At 39.0% G+C, this 20,608-nt stretch overlaps 1 protein-coding gene across 1 annotated transcript in view; it reads right to left on the minus strand.

Annotated features, from left to right (window-relative positions):
- Positions 1-3,285: 3,285 nt before the first annotated feature.
- The window catches only part of LOC112840249 (uncharacterized), a 52,836-nt gene continuing 35,513 nt past the window's right edge, over positions 3,286-20,608 (minus strand). Inside the window, exon 4 of the mRNA XM_073903940.1 lies at positions 3,286-3,930. Within this exon, the coding sequence (XP_073760041.1) occupies positions 3,476-3,930 (455 nt within the window). The 3' untranslated portion in view covers positions 3,286-3,475. The remainder of the gene's footprint in view (positions 3,931-20,608) is intronic.

A 20,608-nucleotide genomic window follows, 5' to 3' on the forward strand; every position in this document is an offset into this window, starting at 1 on the left:
ATCAGACTATAAAAAGAAATAAAGGTCATCCAAATCGGCAAAGAAGTAAAACTTTCAATATTTGCAGATGACATGATACTATATATAGAAAACCCAAAAGATTCCACCAAAAGACTGCTAGAACTAATAAACAAATTCAGTAAAGTTAGAAGATAAAAAATCAACGTACAGAAATCTGTTGCATTTCTATACACCAACAAGGAAGCAGCAGAAAGTGAAATTAAGGTATCAAACCCATTTACAATTGCACCAAAAACAAGAAGATACTTTGGAATAAACCTAACCAAAGGGGTGAAAAACCTGCACTCTGAAAACTATACAACACTCATGAAAGAAATTGAAGATGACATAAAGAAATTGAAGGACATTCCATGCTCATGGATCAGAAGAACAAATATTGTTAAAATGTCTATACTACCCAAAGCAATCTACACTTTTAATGCATCTTAGTAGCATTTTTCACAGAACTAGAACAAACAATCCTATAATTTGTATGGAACCACAAAAGACCCCCCAAATAGCCAATGAAACCTTGAAAAAGAAAAGCAAAGTTGGACACATCAAAATTCTGGACATCAAGTCCTATTTAAAACATGTAGCAATCAAAACAATATGGTACTGGCACAAAAATAGACACATAGATCAACAGAACAGAATAGAAAACCCAGAAATGAACCCACAACTATATGGTCAATTAGGCTTCTACTAAGCAGGAAAGACTATCCAATGGGAAAAAGACTGTCTCTTCAACAAATGGTGTTGGGAACACTGGACAGCCACATGCAAAAGAATGAAACTGGACCACTTTCTTACACCATACACAAAAAGATATTCAATATGGATTAAAGATCTAAATGGGAGACGTGAAACCATAAAAATCCCAGAAAAGAACACAGGCGGTAATTTCTTGGACATGGGCCATAGCAATTTCTTTCTAGATATGTCTCCTGAGGCAAGGGAAACAAAAACAAAAATAAACTATTGGGACTACATCAAAATAAAAAGCTTCTGCACAGTGAAGAAGCAATCAACAAAACTAAAAGGCAACCTACTGAATGGGAGAAGATATTTGCAAATGACATATCTGATAAAGAGTTAGTATCCAAACTATATAAAGAACTTATAAAACTCAACACCCAAAAAATGAATAATCTAATTTAAAAATGGGCAGAAGACATGAATAGACATTTTTCCAAAGAAGATATACAGATGGCCAGCAGACACATGAAAAGATGCTCAACATCATGCATCATCAGGGAAATGCAAATCAAAACTACAATGAGATGTCACCTTACACCTGTCAGAATGGCTAAAACCAACGACACAAGAAACAACAGGTGTTGGTGAGGATGCAGAGAAATGGGAACCCTCTTGCACTGCTGGTGGGAATACAAACTGGTGCAGCCACTCTGGAAAACAGGATGGAGGTTCCTCAAAATGTTGAAAATAGAACTACCCTGTGATCCAGCAATTGCTCTACTAAATACCTAGTAAGGTATTTAACCAAAGAATACAAAAATACGAATTCAAAGGGATCCATGAACCTCGAATGTTTATAGCAGCATTATCTATAATAGCCAAGATGTGGAAACAGCCCAAGTGTCCTTTGACTGATGAATGTATAAAGAATATATGGAATATTAGTCATAAAAAAGAATGAAATCTTGCCATTTGCAGCAACGTGGATGGAGCTAGAGAGTACTATGCTTCATAAAATAAGTCAGTCAGGAAAGACAAATGCCATATGATTTCACTTGTATGTGGACTTTAAGAAACAAAACAAATGAGCAAAAGGGGGAAAATAGAGAGAGAGGGAGGCAAACCAAGAGACAGTCTCTTCACTATAGAAAACAAACTGATGGTTACCAGAGGGGAGGTGGGTGGGGGGGATGGGGGAAAATAGGTGTTAGGGATAAAGGAGGGCACTTGTTGTGATGAGCACTGGGTGTTGTAGGGAAGTGTTGAATCACTATATTGTACACCTGAAATTAATTTTAACACTGTATGTTAACTGGGAATTTAAATAAAAACTTTTTAAAAAGCCACAAAGCTCACTGTTCTTACCGAAAGTCTTTCTAAAATAAACTTCTCAGAGTGTTGCAAGCCTGTGGTTAATATCCACAGTTTGAAAAAAGTTGATTTCGGCCATTTTTGCTAGTGTTCTCACTGCTTTCATGGAGAAGCACCCTATTGGTGGTTCTTACTCTACCATTCTGGAAGAGCTTCTCAGGACAAGCTTTTGAAAGGAGGAAGAAAGAATAACATTTTGTTTGCCAGTTCAGTTAACTTTATAGCTTCATTGATGAGAAGGTAAAATATTCAATATAAACATGAAGTCTTTTTTTTAATTTAATTTTGTTATATTAATCACCATACATACATCATTAGTTTTTGATGTAGTGTTCCATGATTCATTGTTTGCATATAACACCCACTGCTCCATTCAATACGTGCCCTCTTTATTTTTTTATTTTTAAATAATTTTTTATTGTTATGTTAATCACCATACATTGCATCATTAGTTTTTGATGTAGTGTTCCATGATTCATTGTTTGTGCATAACACCCAGTGCTCCACGCAGAATGTGCCCTCTTTAATACCCATCACCAGGCTAACCCATCCCCCCACCCCCCTCCCCTCTAGAACCTTCAGTTTGTTTCTCAGAGTCCATAGTCTCTCATGGTTCGTCTCGCTCTCCGATTTCCCCCCTTCATTTTTTCCTTCCTATTATCTTCTTCTTCTTTTTTTTTTTTTATCACATATAAGGTATTATTTGTTTCAGAGGTACAGATCTGTGATTCAACAGTCTTACACAATTCACAGCACTCACCATAGCACATACCCTCCCCAAGTTCTATCACCCAGCCACCCCATCCCTCCCACCCCCCACCACTCCAGCAGCCCTCAGTTTGTTTCCTGAGATTAAGAATTCCTCATATCAGTGAGGTCATATGATACATGTTTTTCTCTGATTGACTTATTTTGCCTAGCATAATACCCTCTAGTTCCATCCACATCATTGCAAATGGCAAATTCCGTTTTTGGAGGTTCCTCAAAAAGTTGCAAGTACAGCTACCCTACGACCCAGCAATTGCATTACTGGGTATTTACCCCAAAGATACAAATGTAGTGATCCAAAGGGGTATGTGCACTCCAATGTTTATAGCAGCAATGTCCACAATAGCCAAGCTATGGAAAGAGCCAAGATGTCCATCAACAGATGAATGGATAAAGAAGATGTGGTATATATGTACAATGGAATATTAAACACGAAGTCTTTTTTTTTTTTTGGTTGTCAAATGATCCTTTATTGAAACATTTTCCTTTGTAGTTAACTAGCTGGGCATTCCACGGCACCACTGTTGATGTCATGAGGGTGGTGGCCGTCAACATTGCAGCCCACAGCCTGGGCAGTCCCCAGTATTTCTTTAACGGTTACAGAGAGTGCTCTGGCTAAAGATCGGTGTCGCATCTGTCAGGCAATATTGACAATCTCATCAAAAGTAATATTTCTACTGTGCTTAATGTTTTTCTGCTTCTTTCTGTCTCTTGGTGGTTCCTTGAGGGCTTTGATAATCAGGGCAGAGGCAGAAGGTACCACTTCAATCCATGCCTGTCTGTTCTGAATGGTCAGTTTCACCGTAATCCTTAGACCCTTCCAATCACTGGTTGCCTTGGCGATGTAATCACCAACCTTTTTTGGAGACAGACCCAGCGGGCCGATCTTCGGGGCCAGGGCAGACGTGGCACTGACTTCGCCACCGGTGCACCTCAGGTACACAACTTTGATCTTGTTGGGGTCGAACTGAGGCGGCATGGTGGAGGTGGCTGGTGTCGGATGAACCCGGCTTCGGGAAGACTGAAGAAAGTTGCACCTTTGTCTCCCTGAGCCGAAAGCCAAAAGTAAACATGAAGTCTTAAATAATAGATCTGTAAAAACATGAAATAGGTTGCACAGGTAGGTAATTAAACTGGATTATCTTTCAGTTACAATTTAACTCTGATTTCCTGTGAGTTTTAGTGCCTGGTTTTATTCAAGTACTCAATAAGTATTTTTTGGAAAGAATCCTCATTAATATTTAGAATATATCAGTTTGTTTTTCTAATTTCTTCCTAACCTCTCACTAAAATCTAATTCCATAATTTACTAACATAGGTAGGGTTGGTTATAAGAATCTTTATTATTTTATATGTGGAGATGAGACTGACTTGTAAAATCTAGAACAATGAAATTCTTGTTTTTAAAATTGTCTATTACCAATAGTCAAATTTTGGGGCATCTGAGTGGCTCAGCCTAAGTGTCTGCTTTCAGCTCAGGTCATGATCTCAGGGTCCTGGGATCGAGCCCTGCATTGGGCTCCCTGCTCAGAGGGAAGCCTGCTTTTCCCTCTCCCACTCCCCCTGCTTGTGGTCCCTCTCTCACTGTGTCTCTCTCTGTCAAATAAATAAATAAAATCTTTAAAAAACCCAAATAGTCAAATTTGGTATTTGCCTGTCTCTATCTTGTTTAATGTCCACACCACTGACTAGAGTTTGGCAAAGAGAATTTTCCATAAAACTTGGGATGCCTGGGTGGCTCAGTCAGTTAAACATCTGCCTTCAGCTCAGGTCATGATGCCAGGGTCCTGGGATCAAGCCCCACATTGGACTCCCTGCTCAGAGGGGAATCTGCTTTTCCCTCTCCCTCTGCCCTCACCCCCACCCCCAGCTCGTGCTCTCTCTCTCGCTCTGCTCTCTCACTCTCAAATAAATAAGTAAATAGAATCTTCAAAACAAAGAGAATATGCCATAAAATTCAAGAGCATTCATTGAACATGCTATGTGTTAATTTGCCATTTGTTGCTCCAAAATTTCGAAAGGAAAATAATTCATATATAACTTGTAGGTTTTGAGTACTGTGAAATAATATTTTTTTGCAATGCTATATTCTCATAAGTTATAACTCACTATTCAATTCCCACTTTATAAAATATTTGTCAAGTGAAAGGAAACTACATAATCCAGCTACTGATCTGTTTATCATGATTGCTTCTGATCAATACCAAAGAAATGTCACTTTAACCTCAGTAGTTTGTCAAGAACATTTCACATATTCCTTGTCTGGAAAATCAAAGTAGTTGTCTCTTATAAGAGCTTTGTTCATGCTTCCCAATTCAAGATTGGGAAGCAATCAGTATAGCTTCCCAAGCTATATTCATGCTTCCCAGTTCAAGAATGAATATCTAATTTTCTGGGTTACTGGGCAATTTAGTGGAATTGTTAATAACAGGGAATCTAGGTCAGACAGATATTGAATGCATTCTGGCAGTGCCTTTGCGAATTGTTTTTTTTCCTTAGAAAACTTCAATATCTGGGGGCACCTGGGTGGCTCAGTGGGTTAAGCATCTGCCTTTGGCTCAGGTCATGATCCTGGGGTCCTGGGATTGAACCCTGCCTTGGGCTCCCTGCTCAGTGAGGAGTCTGCTTCTCCCTCTCCCTCTGCCCCTCCCTCCCACTTGTGTTCTCTCTCTCTTTCAAATAAATAAGTAAAATCTTAAAAAAAAAAAAAAAGAAAGAAAACTTCTATATCTATAAGACTCAGTTTCTGCATCTGGGTAGTAAAGACGATGAAAATACCCATCTGTGTTTTAGAAGGTTGAGATGAGATGTATGTACATTGCTAAGCACTTGGAAAGTGCTCAAAATACTTTAAATTATTATCTGGTTCCTAGAGCAATAAAAATGATACTGAAGTTGGTGTGAGTTGGCTTTATACATACCTATACAATGATAAATGGAACTGAGGAGAAATTTTGGTAGTTCCAGAGTTTTGTATTATTGACTGGTCTTTCATCGGTACCTTTGCTATGCTTGTGACATGAGTGATGATTTTATTATCTGTTTTTACCAAGCCTAGCAGATTACCAGCAGTATCATAACTGAAAAGAAAGCTAAACAATCTTCTACTTTGTTGTCTCTGATTCACTGAATAATATGGTGTATTCCTATTTAAATTATTTATATCCTTTATTTAATTTTTAAAATAAAAATCAAGCTTCTGTTTTGGGGGGCAAGACACACACAGACTGCCCTGAAATGTCAGAACCCTGGGAGGGCTCCCAGGGAGTCCGCCTGTGTGTTCAGACGGACCAGCTCCTGAGCACGTTGCTTCTTCCTGCACCTGCTGCCCTCCTGTTTCTATCCCCTCTAGAATTGGTATGAGCAGGGGGGCACACAGCCCATTAAAAAAAGAAAAGAAAAGAAAAGAAAAGAAAAAAGAAGGAAGGACAAAAATGTAGAGTACCTATCATATTACTATTATAGGAATTTTTGGTCAAATGGTTCCTTATTATATTTTTTCACCCCTCTGTTGAGATTCCCTACTGTTCATTCATGTCTCTCTTTTGCTATAAGTTCTTGAGAATATAATAGTAATTTAAATTCCTTGTCTGTTAATTCCACCATCTGGGTTGCTCTAAGGTCTTTTTATATTGATTCGCTGAAACTTTCTCCACGGCTTTACTTTCATAGGAAAAGAAAATAAACTTATGCTAGAAAAGTGTATCACTCAATGCTTAAAACTACATTACATTAAATAGATGATGCATTAAAAATGTACAATTTTCCACTATTAAAATTTGATGAATTAAAAAAAGTTGATTGAGAGAGAGGTAGGTAGATAGATTTTAAATGAAAATGGGATTAAACTCAACTATTTTAAAACCTTTTTTTTACTGAACATATTCTAACATGTTTTCAAATCAATAAATTTGTATTGAGGGGCACCTGGGGGCCTTTGGCTCTGGTCATGATCTCCGGGTCCTGGGATCAAGCCCTGCATTGGGCTCTCTGCTCGGCAGGGAGTCAACTTCTCCCTCACTCTCCCTCTGTGCTCTCTCTCTCTCTCAAATTAAAAAACAAAACAAAACAAAATTTGTATTGATATTATATCACTTCTAAGGATGCATGGTATTTCAGTATATGGCTGTATCATATTTGATTTAGGCAATCCTGATTATTTCTACTTTTTGACTTTTATTACCAACACTGCCATAAAGCTTGTTTCCTCACGTGTATTTTTTTTATCTTGTCTCATTCTTTCCCCTCAAATTAAAATTATTTTCTTGTGATTTGTTTTTAATTGAGGTATAATTGACATACAAAGTTATACTAGTTTCAGGTGTAAAACATCATGATTCGATATTTGTATATATTGTGAAATGATCACTACAATAAGTCTAATTAATATCCATCACCACATACACAATTTTTTTCTTGTAATGAGAACCTTTAGGATTTACTCGCTTAGCAACTTTCAAATATGCAAAACAGTATCATTAACTGCAGTCACCATGCTGTACATTAGATCTCCGTGAGTTACTTATTTTGTAACTGGAAGTTTGTAGCTTTTGATTCCCTTCACCCGTTTCATCCATCCCGTACCCTCTACTTCTGGCAACCACCAATCTGCTTTCTTGTTCTTTGCATCTATGAGCTTGTTTTGTTGTTTTTGTGGGTTTTCTTTGTTTTGATTTTAGATTCCACATATATGTGAGATCATGTGGTATTTGTCTTTCTCTCTGTCTGACTTATTTCACTTAGCATAATGCCCTCAGGTTCCATCCATGTTGTTGTAAATGGCAAGGTTTCATTCTTTTTTATGGCTGAATAATATTCCATTTATATATATATAGTGACTCACACATACACACACACATATATATATGATTGATAAATCTTCACCATGTCAATTTAAGGAATTATGGGCTCTAGACGTTGCCAGTTGTTCCTGATTGGCCCTTTGATGTATGTGCATGTGTACATACACACCCACACCCACCCACACACACACTTCTGTATGTGGTCAAATCTATCAAACTTGTCCTGTTTTGTGATTGATGTTCTGATTAGAAAAGCTTCTCTGTCACTAGATTATATGAATATTTATAAATATTTTTAATATAGTAATGAGCTTAGAATAAGAGAGCACTTTGGGATTATGTAGATATTGGATCCAACATCAGCTGCGCCATTAACTAGTTGTAACAAACTGTATTTTCCAAAGATGGCTGCAACAATTTCTCCCATACCACAGGCTCTTCTATAACTTTGCTATGCTCCCATCAAAAAGTGGAACTTGGCCAGGCTTGTGACTCACTTGTAAGCAATAGACTGTATCGGAAGTAATGATGCATGATTTCCAAAGCTAGCCCATAAAATGTGATGCAATTTCCACTTTGTTAGAATACACACTTGCCTTTAGAGACCTAAGCTTCTGTTTAAGAAGTCTGGAGGCTCCATGCTGTGAAGAGGCCCAAGAAACATGAAGGGTCCATATGGAGGTATTCTGACCACCAGCCCCCAGTGACGTCACAACTTATACCAGCATCAACTATAAAGACATGTGAGTGAAGACACCTCAATATGATTCCAGTCTCCAGTTCTTGAATCACCTCCACACTCTGAGTCTTCCCAGTTGAGGTCCCAGACATCATGGAGCAAAGACAAGTTATCCCCACTCTACTTTCTGAACTGTGACCATAGTACCAGTCAATACAATAATATTTTTATTCAGCAATAATAACTGGAAAACCATGTGACACTTGTCAAATTACTAGACTTGTCCAGACTTGTCAACTTATCCAGTTAGCATCTGGGAAACCAATCTGTTCTTCAGGTTTCTCCTCTATTAAATTGTCTTTCAATAATAGCTACTTCATAGGGAGCTGTGGAGATTAAATGAGATCATACATGAAAAGTACTTAACATGTGTCTAGCACACTCTAAGAGGTCAAACAATAATAGTCATGACAGTACTTAAAAGTAAGGTTTTTTGTTTATTATGTTTAAATCTTTAATACATGTGAAATTTATTTTGGTCTAATATGTAAGGTTGTATGAATTATTTACCAGTTAACACATAAGCTAACACTTAGATTAGTAGTCAAATTACCGCCTTTTAAAAGATATGCAAAGCAGTTCCTAGGTGGCCCAGTCGTTAAGCATCTGCCTTCAGCTTCAGATCATGATCCCAGGGTCCTGGGATCGAGCCCTGCATCGGGCTCCCTGCTCAGCAGGAAGCCTGCTTCTCCCTCTTCCACTCCCCCTGCTTGTGTTCCCTCTCTCGCTGTGTCTCTGTCAAATAAATAAATAAAATCTTTTTAAAAAAATAAAAGACATGTGAAGAAAATTCTCCTGCATCACTATGTGCAGATATGGAAGAAGAGCATGTGTGTATCAGAGGAGTGATACTTGGGGGTCATATCATGTGGATAAAGAAATTTTCACCTAGGTCTTATTGTGTTCATTTGTTCAAGTTGGAAAATGGAACTAAGAAGAAAATCCCAAGATGGGGTGAGCCAAAAGAAAATCTCCAAGCTTAGAGCACTTTTATCTAGGCAGTAAGGAAACCCAATAAGAAAGATTCTCCTCATTCACGAGGAGGAGTGCATTGACACACCTGTACACACTGTCACTCTTAGGTGTCAAAATATACCTTCATTTTCTAACCTAACTTATCTTGTTTTAGAGCTCCATTCCTAGTGATGGTGGAAAACATTTGGTCTTCTCAGCTTACAATTTTAAGGGGGTGGGAACGGAAGCAAAAGAGGTCAGGGAGAAAATGTTAACAAGAACATGGTCTCAGCTGGAGATGGGCTTTAGCCAAATATCATGGAAAAGCTCTGAAACACAAAATGCGCCACAAACTTAGTCCCATCTTGATGCAAGGAGTCAGCCGTTTATTGGCTGAGGTCTTTGCTCATGTTGGGAGCTTAACATCTGGGCAAGGCAGCTCCCATTTGGCAGAGGGCAAATCTACAGAGTAGTAAATAGCTATGAGATACCATAAGCCAACTATCAATGCAGCTGGATGGCAGAAGCACTGATCAGCTAGGAGAATTTGGGCTGGATACCAAAACGAAATGAAAATCATTCACTACATTAAAAAAAAAATTCAGTGCTCTGATGCTGAGAATGCCAACATTTACTCTTGGACCATCGAGGAAAGATTTTATAACTAGAACCCTCTTTTCATTCAACAAAGCCAAGCTTTGTCCAAACACTGATTCACAAATATTTTTAAAGTCTGTTTTGAGACCCAATGCAAAACAATGATCTCTCTCTTTTTTCCCCTAGACTGATGTCTCCCATCCCCAATGATTCAATGGATGAGTGAGCCCATACACAACTAGGAATAAAAACATGTTGTTTCCCTAACTCAAAATATCCATGGTACATTGCCTTTTCCAATCTGCTTGTCCATTTTCAAAAGGTTGTCTTCGTGTCTTTCTTCATCCTGGCTCCATAAAAAATCCCAAGTGAGAATTCCTCAGAAAGGATCATATTCTCAGACGCAGACAGAGCACACCAAATTACTCAAGTAGAGGGGTGGTTGGTTTACTGTTAAAAATTTTATGTGGCCTAATGAGGGAGGAAAAAGCTCATGGAAATCCAGGACCAGGAACTTCAGTGTGCCTCATAAGGAGAGAAATGCCAGAGTTATTCTGTACCCAAGGAAGCTTCACCACCTTGGCCACACTCCATCATCAGTGCTACTCCATTTATCTCTGCCTATTTACTTCGCTCAGTGTCTGCTGGCTTCTCTTCCCACCACTACTAACTTCTGCTCTCTTACACCATCCGTTTACTCATAACTTCATCTTATAGGGGACACTTTCTAACTATAACACTACCTATGGCATCTCTGTTCATTCTATTATCTTCAACTACCATGCCATCTGCTTTATTATTCACATTTTCCCCTTCATTCTTCCCCTGCTCCTTCATTCTTATAAGGAGTACTGGCCATCTTTGCACAAGGTTTCCATTCCCAATTAAATCACCTAATTCAATCTGCAGCTGGATGGCCACCTGGCCAGCCAGGGCCCTGATAATTCAAGCCAATTTTACCCACACCAAATTGTCTCTCAAATCTTAGTTTCCACAAACTGTAAGTCCCCTACAATTTTCTTGATGCCTCATCCCTATGCCCGTCCAGGTTCTTTCTGCCTGAGATTCCCTTCCTCCAAGAGCTCTACCAAAGAAAGATATGACTCATGTTGCCAACAAATTGGGAAGCCAGCGTTATTCCTCTTTTATCTCCATAACCCATGGGTAAAAGGAGAGCACCAAGAGATGTCAGGGCTAATCTAAAGAGAATCTCAACTCCAACCAGAGGAGTGGATATAGAGGAACATAAAGCATGGTCACAGAGTTCTCAGTGCGAGTTTCGGATTATTTTGACCCAATTCTTTGCATTACCATATAGGAGATAATAAATAACCAGTTCCAAATCGAACCCTATTTGTGGCAACCCTATTTCCATCATAAGGAAATCAAAACTGCCGGATGTGAGCAACAGAGATTTGCAAAACTTCAGTCTAGTCTAGTCCTCCATCATTGATGAGACTCAGCTACCTTCCACTCTCTCTCCTTGTGACTTTCACCAACTGGCTTTCTCACTCTCTACCATTGGTTGGAAAAAAAGATCAAAGTACAGGTTTGGGGGAAGAGATAAAGGGGATGGTTGCTTGAAGAATGAGCCAATCCAAGAAGATGCAGAACTAGACTCCCTCAGGGAGGTTGCAGTAGTTACTATGTTTGCAACATATGAGCTCTGTTCTTTTTTCAAAACTCAAGAAGTTGATGTCCTCACAATTGGTCATACATGACAGTTTGGAATAATAATACATACTCCGCCCTGAGGAAATGGAAGAGAGAGAACACAAGTGTAATGACTCTATTTCCTCCTATCATGTTCCCAGGCATGACCTCTCCTCAGAGCTTCACTAACCTTTTGCTAAGCCCAAATGAGCTACAAGGCTGAGTCTATTCAGAGAATGGATTGTATTTCCCCAACTGATAAGAGACACCAACCTTTCCTTTACCCAATATTGTCTTAAGGAAAAGTCCATCTTTGCCATCCCCTCCTCAGGACCACCCCATCTTTACCCACCCACTCACTCATGCACAGGTGGTTATTTCTTGGCCACTCTCTACCGCACCTTACCTTTTCTCGTAAGGAAGTAAAGGTTCTCAACAGCACAGGACTGTTGGTACTTTAGGGTACAGGTCTTCATGATGTCATAGCATAACCCAAGATGATATTTTTCACATTCATAGCATGCCTTTGTAGTCTCTGCCAGACACAGAAAGAGGTGCTTAAAGGATGGAGTCTGAAGATTCTCCAGGCCTGTGGGTTTCTCCATAGGAACTTATTATTGCCTAGGGGTTCCTAATCTTTCTTTGACCATTGACTTCTTTGATAATCTTTTGAACAACAACTTATACAGACATGAATCAATTATTGTATCTGATCTCAAAAGATCAGAGTTCCTATGAAATTTATCTATGGACCCATTATTTAACCTGATGATATCATCCAGTAATGCAGAAAAGGAAGCAAAGAAAGAGATTTCAGCTTCCTTCTTCCAAAAATGGACTAAATTAGTTTGCAAAGAGATAAAACTCCTAGGATTGTAGAGTAAGAATGGATTATAGCCCTCTCTGAAGATTGAGAGGTTTTGTCTTCAACATGTCACAAATGACCTGTTTCCCGAGGACTGTAGATTAGACATAGTTGTACCTCTCAGATATTCCCGCATTTCACCTGGAGGGAAAAAAAAAGAAAAGTCTTCTTTGTCATAATCTCACACACATCTGCCAAAGGCCGAAAAACCAACTGTGGAAATTTCCCCTTCCCCAGCCCATCTCTTAATCAACAACCAGCTCTCCCTCTACCTCTAGGACTTACCCTTACTTGAGCAGACCAGAAAGATTATGCCGAGCAGAAACACAACAAACATCCTGGAACTTTTGTCATGTACAGTTTTCTGTGGAAAGTCCTGGTTGATCTCCACCAGTGATCTGTCCCTGGGCTATTCATCCAAATCATATAATCATAAAATTTCAGGGACAGATAGTACCTCAATGTTCCCAGACTAAGCCACCAACTTGTCTCACTATCCCTAAGGCATCTAATTTTTTTAGATTATTTATTTATTTGAGAGAGAGAGCGAGAGAGAGAGCATGACAGAGGGGAGGAGTGGTGGGAGAGGAAGAAGCAGATGCCCCGCTGAGCAGGGAGCCCAATGTGGGCTCGATCCCAGGACCCTGAGATCATGACCTGAGCTGAAGGCAGATGCTTAACCAATTGAGCCACCCAGGTGCCCACCCCGCTCCGCAAAGCATCTATTTAAAAATTCTCCTGAATGATAAGATCAATGGTACAAATTATATAATCTATACTATTATATAGAATATATTATAATATGTAACATATAATATTGTTATATTTTATGTTATATATTATTGTATTTATCATCTTATTATTTTATATATTGTTACATATAACAATAATCTATATTATAATCTAAAATATAATATATACCATACTCCACTATAATATATAATATACATGTATATAATTTCTAAGCCTTGTGCTTTGCAAGTAGAATCAAATTTCTCTCCTACATTTTAATCTTTCAGGTATTTCAAGACAGGATTTGGACATCTAGTTCTTTTTATCTCTCTTCACTAACCTGGTCACTCTCCTCAGAATAATTTCAGATTTGTCTTTGTCTCACAGAGACTGAGGCACCAGGGACTAAGCTCAGACTCCAGGTGTAGTCTGGATGTGGGGGGACCATTGGAGTACCCCTTTTGTGGTGGAGGAAAGGGAGACTTCGGGAAAAAGGTGAGGAAAGGTAAAATTTGTCTAGTTTGTCCTCAGGTGTTGTCAACTAATTGATTTTTTATTGATATTCTAATTAAATAATTTCTAAGCATATACCAAATGCCAATATCACAGGAAGAGAAGATGCCAAGCAACCAGGACATGAATCAGTGGCCTCACAGAGGTTAAAGTCTAGTTAAAGAGATCAAAAGGACATCAAGCACAGTTGGCCGCAGACATCTAGATGAGGGACATTCAAATTTGACTGCCTGACCGGGGAAAGTTTCCATGAAGAAGGGGGGTTGAGCAGGACTTCGAGGGCTAGCAATGTGTTAGCTGGAAAAGGTGAGTAGGGACAGGCACCCAAAGGAACAGAAATGTCAAAAGTACAGAGATGTCAAACAGCCTGTCACACTGCGAAGAGAGTGGGTCATGTGGCTGCAGAGACATGAGTGAGCTAGAAACTCACACCCAGAGAGACACCGCTTGGTGGATGTGATGGTGTATGGGTGAAGGGAGGGGTTCAAGGGGACATTGCACTGGTCTTGCTGCTGAGACTCCTCGCTTATAGGATGAAATTTCTTGCTCACTACTGTGCAATTGCAAGATGTCAGTGAAAAGAGCCATTTTTCCTAGAGTGGGGAAAGATAGGAAAATACCCACTCCTCTGCACCAATACTGAATTCTGGAAAAGACCTCCCTTAATCCCAAACTTAAGTTTGTGACACATATAGGCTCAAATTCTGACTCTGCTGTTTGCCAACAATGTGTCTTTGGGTGAGTTACTGATGTTGAGACTAATTGTCGTCTCTCATAGGATCAGTATTAGGATTATATTAAAGTTTGTGAAAAAAAGAAGCTCATATCTGTTAAGGCCCTAGAAACCATCAAGCACTAACTCCCTGTGCAGTGCTTACAATTTCAGAAGCAGCATGGGCCCTTTCACCAGGATAGGCCTCAGAAACTTCCATCATAAGGGGTCATATACAGGAAAGGACATCTGGCTAGGAAAGGCATAGGGTTATGGCTTATAGCTGTGGTTTTGGCATTCAAGGGGCAAGAGCCTGGCTGTGAGGGTGGTACCAGGAGCATCATGTCGAGGGTTAACTTTCAATAAGGCTGACATTTGGTTTTGGGTGTTCAAAAAGATGGGAAGTTAGTAACCATCTCTTCTAGAATGGATTTTGAAGACAGAGAGTCAGATTCAGAACTAGCTGTCTAATTTGCCTTGGGTAAGTGAGCAGCGAGGAACAAGTTGAGTTCTGACTCACTAAGATTGGGTAAGAATTGGGTCCATTCTTATAGCTTAGGGTATGTTCCATATGTCGATGACATGCAATTTTACAACTGTCTCAGACCCCTATTCTGAGTTCCAGACTCCCGTCTACAAATAACGCTTCCACTTCAGAAGGCTCCCAAGTACCATAATTTCAGACTGTCTCAAAATGAAATTGTAATCCTTCTGATTCACTAAACCTACTCCTACTTCAGAGTTTAAGAGTCTCGATAAACCTGGGAATAATTCTTTATAGATCCCTTTGCCTCATCCTCAAAGAGAATCTAACAGCAAGTCTTCTCCATTCTACCTACTAACTTCTCACATGGGTTTATTTTTCTCTGTCCACTGCCACTATTATAATCCAATCTGTCTTCATCTCTTGCCTGGTCCAAGCAATAACCTTATTTTTTGGCCTGCCAGCTTCTACTCTTGCCCTATTATAGTCAATTCTCTATAAGGGAGTCAGAGAGCCCTTTTACAGATCATACATAAATGCCGCACTCCTGCTCAAAACTCTCCAGTGATTTTTCCTCACACTTTGAAGAAAATCCAAAGCTGCTCCCACAGCCTACAAAATCTTCCCCAATCTGAGCAAAGGCGACTCTCTCTCTCTTATTTCTTGCCACAATCCCCTTGCTCACTCATATGTCACTCTCTCAGTCCTGGTAAATCTCTCTGTCTCTGAAAGACATGTATCATATGTCTCACTGATATGAGGAATTCTTAATCTCAGGAAACAAACTGAGGGTTGCTGGAGTGGTGGGTGGTGGGAGGGATGGGGTGGCTGGGTGATAGACATTGGGGAGGGTATGTGCTATGGTGAGCGCTGTGAATTGTGCAAGACTGTTGAATCACAGATCTGCACTTCTGAAACAAATAATGCAATATATGTTAAGAAAAAAAAAGAAGATAGCAGGAGGGGAAGAATGAAGGGGAGTAAGTTGGAGGGGGAGGCGAACCATGAAAGACAATGGACTCTGAAAAACAAACTGAGGGTTCTAGAAGGGAGGCGGGTGGAGGATGGGTTAGCCTGGTGATGGGTATTAAAGAGGGCACATTCTGCGTGGAGCCCTTGTTGTTATGCACAAACAATGAATCATGGAACACTACATCTGAAACTAATGATGTAATGTATGGTGATTAACATAACAATAAAAAATTTTAAAAAAAATCTCTGTCTCTGTTTTAAATATTTTATTTATTTATTTATTTGAGAGAGCGCATGCACAAGCAGGGGGAGAGGCTGAGGGAGGGGGAGAAGCAGACTCCCCACTGAGCAGGGAGCCTGACGTGGGGCTTGATCCCAGGACCCTGAGATCATAACGTGAGCTGAAGGCAGATGCTTAACTGACTGAACCACCCATGTGCCCCTCAGTCCTGATAAATCTTTAGAAAATGTCAACATCCCTTCTCCATCCTTTCCCCTGCTTTACTTTTTAATTGTAACTCTCACCACCTGACCTTACATAACTATTTGGTCACTTGTTTGATTCCTTGACTAGAACAAACAAGAACTTGGTTTTATTTGCCACTGCATCCCCAGCATCTGGAGGCTTGGAACATAGGAAACACCCCCAAAATACTTGTGGAACAAATGACTCATAATCTTCCCACATGCACTCTTGCATCCTTCTAGTCCGTTCTTACAGAGCAACCAGGTTTATCAGATTGATTTTTTTAAAACTATAATAAGGAGGTAAAAGTGAGGCTCTGAGTTCCAGCTAGGATCCCAAAATGCTTGTAGGTGGCAAGTATTTTTACATTTCAAAGTGAAGTGTTGTGCTACTTGTGCAGATTGACAAAGAAAATAAATGAAAACCAGTTTCAATATCTAGGGCCCTTTGACCACCTAGAAGGAGTAAAGATATAAACACTAATGTGTCAAAGATAACAGGAGGGGTTTTTTATAGTCTTGGGGGGGATGCCTTTCAAGATATGGCTCAAAATATATAACCATAAAAAACTGTATATGTTTGGCTACATTTTAAAAAACTTCTGAAGCCGGGGGTGGGGTGGGGAACCAACCACTAAATCGTAAGCAAAGTCCAAATAACAGCTAAGCAACCAGTTACAAAATATTTGCAACTCATAATGCAGACTGAGGACTAACTCTTCCTATGATACAACAAAATCCTAAAAATTGATTAGAAAAATATTAACAATTCAAGAAGAAAGGTAGATGGTTAATGATAACATTAGCTCACAGAAAAACAAATAAAAATGGTTCTTAGGCATATAAAATGTGCTGAGCCTTACTTATAATTTGAGAAATGTGAATTGAAACTAAACTCAGATACTATTTTGACATTACAGATTGGCAATCATCGGAATCTGATAACACTCCCAAATTGGTGAGGTTGGAATAAAGCCACACTCTCAGACATTGCTATTGGAGGGTAAGTAAATACATCAGTAAAGAGGAAAATTAGACAGTGGTTATCAAAATTATAAAGATCTAGTGATCTGACCCAAGTCATTCTGTGGAGTTAGCCTTGCATATCTGTGAAAAGGTGAATATACCTAGTTCTTTATAGCTTGATAATTGCAAGATTGAAAACAACTTATACTGATCTCATTTACATGTGAAATCTAAAAAGAAAAAAGTCAAACTCATAGAAATAGAAACTAGAATGGTGGTTACGAGGGGCTCAGGGTGGGAGAAATGAAGATGTTGGTCCAAGGGTACAAGCTTTTGGGTATAAGATGATGTTCTGGGGATCTAATAATGTACAGCATCGTGATGATTGTTAACAATAGTAGATCTTATAGCAGGAGGGGAAGAATGAAGGGGAGTAAGTCGGAGGGGGAGAGGAATCATGAGAGACGATGGACTCTGAAAAACAAACTGAGGGTTCTAGAGGGGAGGGGGTGGGGGGATGGGTTAGCCTGGTGATGGGTATTAAGGAGGGCACGTTCTGCGTGGAGGACTGGGTGTTATGCACAAACAATGAATCATGGAACACTACATCCAAAACTAATGATGTAATGTATGGTGATTAACATAACAATAAATATATATAAATAAAAAAACAATAGTAGATCTTAAGCATTCTTACCACATATATATACATGCACACATGTGTGCATGCACACACAAAGGTAATTATGTGAGGTGATGGATATGCTAATTAACCTGATTACGTGATCATTTCACAATGTTTATGGATAGCAAATTATCACATTGTACATTTTCAATATGTATAATTTTGTTTGTTACATATAACAAACAATAAAGCTGGGGGAAGAAAGAAGAGAAAGTCTATGGACCAGTTGGGAATAGCTAAATAAATTATTATACACCCACACGATGGAATGTTATGCAGGTAGAAAAAAAGAATGAAAAAGGTTTTTTTGAAGTGAATTTTAGTAACACATCAAATATACCTTTTAGGCTAAATGAGCAACATCTTATTCAGCTGAAGCTGAATTTAACCATCATAAAATGATCTAGGAAATGAGGATAAGGCTGAAATTTTATCAAAAAATCATTATGAAACTATTACATAAAAATAGAGATTGATTTGAAAAGCTTGCTATTATAGTTCAAGTACAGTACTTTCTCAACACCATCAGCTTTTAAATTACTCCTCTGGCCACTATTCTGTATATTTGCAATACTGAATATCAGCCCATTTTTAACTGAATTTAGTAAAGGAATAAAAAAACTGTAAGCCAGCACTGCCAGTCATAGATACTGATGACTGTCATATTACTATCTGGATTTGGGGCATTTCTTTCCCTCTAATAATAATTAACTAAAAAACAGTGATCTCTTCAACTCCTGGTCAATGGTGATGATGCAATCTCACTGAGGTCATCCCATAAACTGAAACTCTGCATACTGCTTCATCATCCAGGTTAAGAAATAGAACTTTGGGGGTGCCTGGGTGGCTCAGTCGTTAAGCGTCTGCCTTGGGCTCAGGTCATGATCCCAGGGTCCTGGGACCGAGCCCTACATCAGGCTCACTGCTCAGCAGGAAGCCTGCTTCTCCCTCTCCCACTCCCTCTGCTTGTGTTCCCTCTCTTGCTGTGTCTCTCTCTCAAATAAATAAATAAAATCTTAAAAAAAATAAATAGAACTTTGCCAGTACCCCCAGAAGCCTCTCCATGTTGCCCATCCCAGTCTCAGCCCTTTCTTTTATTTCCAAAGTATCCACTATTCTGAATTTTGTAGGAATCACTTTTTTCTGTTTCTTTATGATTTTATCACCCAAATATGTATCCCAGGAAACTATAGCTTAATCTCACCCAGTTGTTGTTTTTCTTTAATTTAGTATGCTTTGGAGACTTTTAAATTATAGGTACTTGAAATTTACCTATTGAAAAATCAAGACTGTTTGATCTGTAGAGTTTCCCACAGCCATATTTTGATGACAGCAAACTCATGGTTCAGTTAAATACGTTCTTATGTCCTCATATTTCTAGTTCAAACCAGATCCATAGGCTTGATCAGACTCAGATGCGATCCCTTTGGAAAGACAACAGGTGATGCGTTGTTGTTTAATCAAGGGACAGAATATGTCTGGGCTTCTCTTTCTTTGTGATGTTAGCAGACATTTGTGCTTATTATTTAGATCCATAATCCATCAGATTTTCAAAATGGTGATTTTTTTTCAAGTTTTTATTTAAATTCCAGTTGGCTAATCTACAGGGTGATATCAGTTTCAGGTGTAGAATTGAGTGATTCAACACTTATGTACATCATCTGGTGCACATCACAAGTGCCCTCTCCTCCGGTAACCATCAGTTTGTTCTCTATAGTTAAGAGTCTGTTTCTTGGTTTCCCTCTCGTCCCCCTCCCCCACATCATGTTCGTTTGTTTTGTTTATTAAATTCCACATATGATTGAAATCGTATGGTATTTGTCTTTTTTCTGACTGACTTATTTCGCTTAGCATAATGACTCTCTAGTTCCATCCATGTGATTGCAAATGGCAAGATTTCATTCTTTTTGATGGGTGAATAATATTCCCTTTGTATATCAATACCACATCTTTGTATCTCTTCATAAGTTGATGGACATTTGGGCTCTATCCATAATTTGACTATTGTAGACAATGCAGCCATAAACATCGGGGTGCCTGTATCCCTTCAATTACTATTTTTGTATCCTTTGGGTAAATATCTAGTAGTGCAATGGCTGGATCATATGATAGTTCTATTTTTAACATTTTGAGGAATTTCCATACTGTTTTTCCCAGTAGCTGCACCAGTGTGCATTCCAAAATGGTGATATTTAATCTCCCAACTTATTTTTAGTTGTTAGCAGGAATAATTTTATAAAGAGACACTTTGCTCATCTACAATTTGGTTATCCAGTGGTTCCATTCTATGGCTCTCTTTTTTTTAAGACTTTATTTATTTATTTATTTGACAGAGAGAGACACAGCGAGAGAGGGAACACAGGCAGGGGGAGTGGGAGAGGGAGAAGCAGGCTTCCCGCAGAGCAGGGAACCCAATGTGGGGCTCGATCCCAGGACCCTGACCTGAGTCGAAGGCAGATGCTTAACAACTGAGCCACCCAGGGGCCCCCATTCTATGGCTCTTGATTACCCTCCAAAAGTAACCAATCTTTTCTTTTTCTTTTTTTTTAATTGTTTATTGTTACGTTAATCACCATACATTACATCATTTGTTTTTGATGTAGTGTTCCATGATTCATTGTTTGCGCATAA

This window comes from Callorhinus ursinus, unplaced genomic scaffold, assembly GCF_003265705.2.
Source record: "Callorhinus ursinus isolate GAN/ISIS: 27379988/994484 unplaced genomic scaffold, GSC_fseal_2.0 scaffold19, whole genome shotgun sequence".
NCBI lineage: Eukaryota > Metazoa > Chordata > Mammalia > Carnivora > Otariidae > Callorhinus > Callorhinus ursinus.